Source organism: Ochotona curzoniae, unplaced genomic scaffold (assembly GCF_017591425.1).
Source record: "Ochotona curzoniae isolate NIBS_2020 unplaced genomic scaffold, NIBS_Ocur_1.0 contig_4105, whole genome shotgun sequence".
NCBI lineage: Eukaryota > Metazoa > Chordata > Mammalia > Lagomorpha > Ochotonidae > Ochotona > Ochotona curzoniae.
This window is the reverse complement of record NW_024466129.1, coordinates 6,718,727-6,726,513: the sequence shown is the minus strand read 5'-3', so window position 1 is coordinate 6,726,513 and position 7,787 is coordinate 6,718,727. Positions and strand designations below refer to the sequence as shown.

General features: G+C 46.6%; 1 protein-coding gene across 6 annotated transcripts in view; it reads right to left on the bottom strand.

Moving 5' to 3' along the window:
- Positions 1–729: 729 nt before the first annotated feature.
- The window catches only part of CEP350 (centrosomal protein 350), a 136,732-nt gene continuing 129,674 nt past the window's right edge, over positions 730–7,787 (bottom strand). For all 6 annotated transcript variants that reach the window (XM_040984339.1, XM_040984342.1, XM_040984343.1 and 3 more), the window contains one exon: positions 730–4,520. In XM_040984339.1, the coding sequence (XP_040840273.1) occupies positions 4,356–4,520 (165 nt within the window). In that variant the 3' untranslated portion in view covers positions 730–4,355. The remainder of the gene's footprint in view (positions 4,521–7,787) is intronic.

The following is a 7,787-nucleotide window of genomic DNA, read 5'->3' as shown; positions in this document are numbered from 1 at the left end:
CGCCATGAGTTGCGAGGCCTGTCAACATGAACCCCCTGCCTCACCTCCCCCCGCCCCCGCAGGTCCTTTTCATTTGAATGTCAACCTGTCATGCACTGATATATACTTTTTAAAAATCTTGCCACACCCTAGTTTTTGATTAAACGTCAAGGGACCGTGTGTTTGTCATCTCCGTGGCTGGCCCTCAGCACAGTGCCTGGAGCACCTGGCGCTTCCAGCCTGTCAGAGGCAGGCTGCTCCCGAGCAGGGGTGTGTGGCAGGGACACCCACAGGACCAGCAGCTCTCAGGCACAGCTGCTTGTCCTACTGCCCAGGCCTAAGTGCCCTGCAACCTAACAGGAAGTTGGAAGTGCATCTTAGAGGTAATTTTTTCCCCCACATTTATTTATTTAGTTAAAGGCAGAATTAGAGTCAGAGTCCTACCCACTTACTCTCCAAATGGCTGCAACTACCGGAGCTGTGTTGACCCAAAGCTGGGAGCCAGGAGCTTCTTCCAGGTCTCACATGTGGGTGCAGGGGTGCAAACACATGAGCTGTTCTTTGCTGCTCTTCCATGTGTATTAGCAGGGAGCTGGATGGGAAGCGGAGCAGCTGGGATCAGAAACAATGCCCATATGGGATGCCGGCACTGCAGGTGGCGGCTTCATGTGCAAAGCCACAGCGCCGGCCCCTTGGCAGTACTTTCCTGAAGTTGACTCAAGAGGAAGAAAATGAACACCTGACAGGAAATTAATTTATAAATCAGTTTATTTACAGATTTTTACCCTTTCTTAAAGTACATTTTAGTTAACAAATCTATTTACACAGGTATACATGGGAATTCATCCCGGTTATTTTACAGATCACACTTACAAGCACACCCTTCAGTCTGCTGTGCAAAGCTGCACGGGATGCGACTATTGGCTGGCAACGGCCTGCTGACCAGGCTGTTCACACAGACACGGTAAACGGGCTTGAGTTTAATGTCTGCACAGTACAGTACACACGCGGAGGCCAGGCCTCCCGGAGAATGCTCTGCAATGTGTTACCAAGAAGGCTTTTGCAAAGTCCAGAAGGAAAAAGCTATCAAACATAGGTTAATTAAAATGACAGTACCTCCTTTACATCTGTTTATAATTGTTTTCTTCACATTTTTATAATACAAAGGTATTTTATTGAATTGCTGCGCAACCAGTTTAAGATGATTTGTAAACATGTAAATTCCTACAATTTGCATTAAACGTCATTGTAGTCTCTACCATTTGCTCTTTGAATTAATGTTTTATTCACTAGTATTGTAAGGTAGTAAAAGGAAGCTGTACGTTTGAATTTCTTGCAGAAAAGTCGTTCTAATGCTGTGCTACAGAAAGTCTTTTGCGAGAACACACTTTGTTCAAGTATTGCAAAAAGCTAAGGCCACTTTATTTTTTCAAGACAAGAAAGTGAACAAAATTGTTTTTACCAATAGGCCACGGCACTCTCATGAGCGATGAAATCTCTTCTGAAAGATCATTTCTCTGAGACCTGTAGTCACAGAAGGAATTTTCCTTTTCTTTTTGGGAAAAGAAAAACAAGCTCCCTTCCTTCCCGACTACGGCTGAGCTCTTCCCACTTTCCCTAGAGTCAAAGTTTCTGTGTAGACCTGAAGAGGGAGTCGATACCCTGTACTTAGTGAACCCAGAGTTAACTACCCTGGGGAGCACAGATTGTTTCGGACTCAGAAGTGAATCTGAAGTCTCTGTGTTGGTTTCCTATTAAATTCTGATAGTGCTATTCTAAAAGATAGTACTGCTGATGTGGGGGTCTTTACCTTGGAGAAGGATGAAGACAGACTGCGGGGAGGAGGGACAAGGACCACAGAGGGAACAGTTAGGTTCCTGGTTAAGAGGCAGGGCTTGACTACAAAGATCCCACCGTGAAACGAGTGGCTGGTACCTGGAAGTATCACTCCTAATCCTAGTATTAGATCCACTTCAATGAGATCCAAATGGTTAAAAATGATAATAAAAACATCTGCCCCTCACAGAGTTGTTTTTGTTTGTTTTGTTATTAAACCATGGATAATCATCTCTGACAAAGAGTTATGTCCGGCTGAGCCTCAACTGGAAACAGAGAAGGTGGTGGGAGCAGGCAGGACAGCCGCCGTCACTTCTGGGGAGCACCTCTTACCAGGGGCTTCAAGTCCACACTGCCGACTCCATGGGCTTAATCTCATCCCCCCAACCCTTTTCTGGAATCATGTAATAATGAGAAACTGACTTTAGGTACAAATAATGAAGATGTAAGAAACACTCCAGGTTCCTATCATGTTGTTCATTAATAACACACGTACAGCAGCTGCAAAGTTTCAGTATCATAAAGACAATGCGATGTACAAACGGCCAGAGCATGGAGACGAGGCCTTCCGTTCCCCAAACACCGCACTGAACAGAGAAGCTCTGACGTTTCCCTGGCCGCCTGAAGACACTATTTCCACACTACTGGTTAATAACCCTAAGAAACCTTTACTTTTCTTAGTCAATTTGCTATTTATGGCTTCAGGACTACAGCTTAATGCTAAAGCCCAGAAGAACTGCTGGTGCCACGCTCATCGGGGCATCTCCCAAGACCCAGTCATGCCTCAGTGCTTTCCGCATTTGTCAAGAGCTATCATACCAGTCACTGTGCAAAATGCAAATATTCCAATGATTATTTCAGCAAGTTTCTTACAATGACAAGATGAAATCAAAGGGGAATGGAGGTGTGCATAGTGAAACATTTAAGACGCAAAGGCGAGTTGGGAGGAAAGATGCAGAAATGAACAAATGTGCACGCTGAAAGATTACACCATCTTTGGGGTTTGTCTGATGTCTTTTTTTAAGCTATAACAATCCAAGATATTTTCAAATATGAATCCAGTGGGCATCTTGTATCGTGCTTCTAGTAAGGACCGCCATTATTAAGGCATTTACATTCACGCCTAAGATGATCCACATTTGACTAGAGTACATAGAGAGAGAGGACTGGTTCAGAGAAACCAGTGAGGAAGGCTGGGCGCTGAGTTCTAGGAGAGCATCTCTGTGCTCTAATGTAGCAGCTGGAGTCTGTAGTTTCTTCTTTTGCAGATACAGTAACAGTTGTGACAAGTGATGCCTCCGGAGGCACTGGATCCCACAGTCTGTGTGACTCACTACCATCCCCGCTGCCACGGGGCTCCTGGAAGAGCTCATCTTCTTTCCACTGACTCAGACTGGCGTGGCGTGTGCGGTTTGTTACCACCATAGGTTTCCTGTGCAAAGAAGATAACCGTCGAAGTTTCCAGACGGAGGTTAAACTAGCACGAGAAGAATCTTTCACTTCGGAATAGCGACACACATTTCCGGCTTAATAATTTATCTTAAAATAAATTAGGAAAAAAATGTTCCATAGCGCAAAACAAACACACAAACAACAGACAATATCTTTTTGTCTTTGGTGCACACACTCATTTCCTAAATCATTCAAGTAACAGCGTCTCTGACTTCTTGGGGAGAGATGGGAGTGGAAGGTTTGAAGGCCAAAAGGAATCATTTCCACTTCTGCCATGCCTGGGTGCCTGAGATGGCCCTGAGAATCCGGAGCGGCTGGTGGAGGGTCAGCTCGAGGAAGCAAAGTGCAGGGGAAAGCCACGGGGGCAGAAGGACCGGCTCTGCAGCGGTCCTGCAGCCCAGTCGTCGGGTGAGGGGGCACTGCTTTGCTTTCATGCCCAGAGAGAGAACTAAACACGACGCAAGGGCTGGGACATTCTTTAGATGGTGCTCAGAAAGCAAGGCTACCACATATTTCTGTTAGCTTGACAGTCCACTTGGTGGTGTTAACTGTAATAATGGGAGAAAACGATCTTCAAAAAAGAAATGAAATCAACTCCAGAATGTCAAATAGGCACACATGATTAAACTTGCCTATCTTAGACGTGATTAAGGGTTTAATACTGCTTAAAAACTATTTTGTCCACATATCACTTTTGTGGTAGAGACCAGGACACTACTTCAAAGCAGACAGACAGATCTCTCCGTCTTGCCTGACCTGAGACTCGAGCGCTCCTCTAGGCTCAGCACAGAGCTGTCTGTTGTCATCAGCCCTCTCTGAGACCGAGGTGCGGGATGATACTGCGTCGCAACACCAGCAGTGCAACTCAGCTCACCACAAAGAACCAATGAGGGCAGTGGACAGTCTCTAAAGGCCAACGCCGTAATACCAGAAACGCCACATTGTCCCATGAACTCCAAACAAATAGTCTTTAAGAACAGGTCAAGGTCCAGAAGCACTCTTGCTATGATGGAGTTGGGGTATCTACCAGGGGGCAGAAAGGCCCAGGACTCGGGTTAGCACTCAGTGTTGGATTTATTTGCAAGATGTCACACAAGTAGCATTCTCCCCTGTTTCTCACTGATACGGTTCAGCACATCAATGGTATCTTTGATCAAGGTCTCAAAGATCCCATCGGCCAGCTGCATCTTCACACACAACTCATCCTCGTCATAGTTCACCCACTGCGCCTCTTCCTCGTGGAGCTCCTGCACCTAGGATTTCAAAGACAACAGGTCAGAACAAAAGCTAAGAAGTCACTTGTATCTGTAGACGCTGCAGTCCCCTTCATGGGTATACAACCTAAGAGAATAACCAGAGGGAAAAACCAGTAATTCATGTGGTGATAGCCATGTGTGAAAAACTCCATTTCTGAATAAAAATGAGCTCACAACTATATTTCAACCTGATGATACTCACTAGTATTTTATAGACATTAAGGACTAAAAGTATGTTGTCTGTGTCCAACAAGAGCATGTTCAGGAATTTCTACAATTCTGAAAGACAGATACCCAAAGCCAGCACTGGACATGAGTGACGTGTGATACACAGCAGTTACAGCAGATGCTGAAGGGGCTCGCAGACCATTGTGCAGCCAGCAAGGACACCAACATGCCACAGGGACCCACACTAGTTACATAAAATCCCCGAGCTGTAGAGGAAAACTGCAACCACTTATAAAAATAACTTCGGCTAGAATTCAGGAGCTGTTGAACATCTTAGGTTGCAAAGGAAATCTAATTATTAAGTGAATTCCCCAGCACCTATCTTGCTTTGGGCTGTCCTCGACTGCTTTCCCTGGCAAGAACCATGGATCTGGAAGGGAAGTGGAGCTTCGGGGACATGAACTGGCGCCCATAAGGAATCCAGGCAGATGCCAGGCAAGGACGCCGGGTCTTGATTCCTCTCTTCGTAAAACACTTTCCCTTGGCTCTCTTCTGCCTCACTGGGTGATGCCCCCGCTGCCTCCTGCTTCCTCCTACCCTGTTAAATGTGGTGCCCTCTGGGAAGCAGTCCCTGGAGCTTCCCCCCATTAGCCTGTACTCCTTTCTGGTGTCATGGAAAACTAGTTTGTGACCAGCCTAATGTTCATATCACCAGCCGCAGATCCTTGCTTGAGCTTAAAATATACTTAAAACAGAATTCATTTTTTTCTTGCATTTGTGAATTATACCATCCAAATTTTACTGATAAATACATTTTTGAGAACTCTTAGGATACATGAACAAAAAAAAACAAAACAAAAAAACAATTCTCAGGGGTGTTTGGCTTAGCAGCTAAGACACTGGTTAAGTGCTGGCACCTGCTATTGAATGGCTGTGTTTGATGCCTGGCTCTGCCTCCTGACTCCAGCCTCCCACTCACCCAGCCGGGGATGCAGCACTGATGGCTCAAATAACGGGGTTCCTGTGTCCTGGCCTTGGCTCAGTCCAATCCTAGCTACCGCATACATCTGAGCAGTGAACCAGAGAATGGTAGCAAGCACATTCTGGCTGTATCTCTCAAAGAAAACAAACAATAAAACATTTAAGAACTCCAGTTCGTTGTTCTATGGTTTAAGAACACACCTATCTCTAAGTATTGCTTACTAACTGAATTTGAAAAACTCTCAGAGTACATTAAAAAACAAGAAAAAAATGCTGTGGGGAAGGGTGCTTGAGCTAACAGTTGAGATGCCTGCGTGCCACAATGCAGTGCCTGTGAAGGTTGCCCCTGCTTCTCCAGTCTGGCTTCCTGTAATGCAGACCTTGGAGGCAATGGGGACGGCTCATGGAACTGAGTCCCTACCACCCAGGGGAGAGATATGGTTGTGCTCCAAGTGCCCAGCTCCAGCCCAGCCTCGCCCTCAGCTGCTGCAGGCACTTGGGGAACAAGACAGCAGACAGAGCAGCTTGCTGTCCCCCCTCTCTATCACAAATAAATACATTAATTAAAAAAAAAATTGTGGGTTGGGGGTGGAGTTCAGGTGAGGAATAAATCCTGAGGGATACCCAACAGCAGGCTTCTGTACTTGCAGGTAAGCCAGGGGACTGAGACCTGGTGGTTCACAGGGGAGAGACTGAAGATCTTATCTTTTTTAAAAAAGATTGATTTGTTTTTATTGGAAAGTCAGATATACAGAGAGGAGGAGAGACAGAGAGAAAGATCTTCCGTCCGATGATTCACTCTCCAAGTGACCACAACGGCTGGTGCTATGCCAATCTGGAGCCAGGAGCTAGGAGCTTCCTCCAGGTGTTCCACGCGAGTGCAGGGTCCCAAGGCTTTGGGCTGTCCTCGACTACTTTCCCAGGCCACAAGCAGGGAGCTGGATGGGAAGTGGAGCTGCCGGGATTAGATCCTGTGCCCACAAGGGATCCTGGTGCGTTTAAGGCAAGGGGCAAGGATTTTATTTATTTTTATTGGAAAGACAGATATACAGAGAGGAGAGACAGAGAGGAAGATCTTCCATCTGATGATTCACTCCCCAAGTGAGCACAATGGCCGATGCTATGCCGATCCGAAAGCTAGGAGCCTCTTCCGGATCTCCCACGCGGGTGCAGGATCCTAAAGCTTTGGGCTGTCCTCAACTGCTTTCCTGGGCCACAGGCAGGGAGCTGGATGGGAAGCGGGGCTGCCGGGATTAGAACCGGCGCCCATATGGGATCCTGGGCACGCAAGGTGAGGACCTTAACCACTGTGCCATCGTGCCGGGCCCATAACGTGAGGATATTAGCCACTAGGCCATGATGCCAAGCCCAAGACCTGAAGATATTTATGGGTCAGACTGATGCACTAGTCCACATGAGAGTCCTGGGCTGGGCTTATTAGCATGGAACATAGCTGACTACCACATGCCAGCGTACTTGCAAGATATGACTGGGGACCTGTCTGGCACACTAGATGCCAGTACCTGACAATGAGTGTCAGATCAGGGGATGGGTTACACTAGACTGGATCAGGACACCAACCAGCATGCAAGAGACCAGGTCTGGGGGAATTATGGGGGGCATATGTGGGTCCAACCCTAACTCTAAGCCCCACTGATTAGCTTGAGAGTCGGGATGGTGATGGGCTGAGCTAGCTTACTGACAAAACAAACCAATCAACTACCCCCACACCAGGTGTTGGCAGTACAAATCCAAGCAAATGGAGACGCTCAGGTGGACTATGTCAGCCAGTGGATTCTGGAGAGATTTCATTGCGACTGGAATGGCAAGATCAACAGCAATTCAGAACTGTTTAACTATCAAAACAACTTGAGCAGAAGCCTCAGAGCATGCCCCACGTCCGGGACCCCGGGATGGTTGGGAGGCCGGGTGTGGCTTCTTTCCTTATCTCTCCCCTCTCCCCAGATATAGGAAGGAAAGAAGAGAATGTGAAAACAATGGTCTCAACTCACTTTCCTCTAGCCCTTGACCCTTTGCACCATAATCAAATATGTAAAAATTATCAAAAATAAAATTTATACAATTAAAAAAAAAGAAATGTGTTTTTTGTTTGTT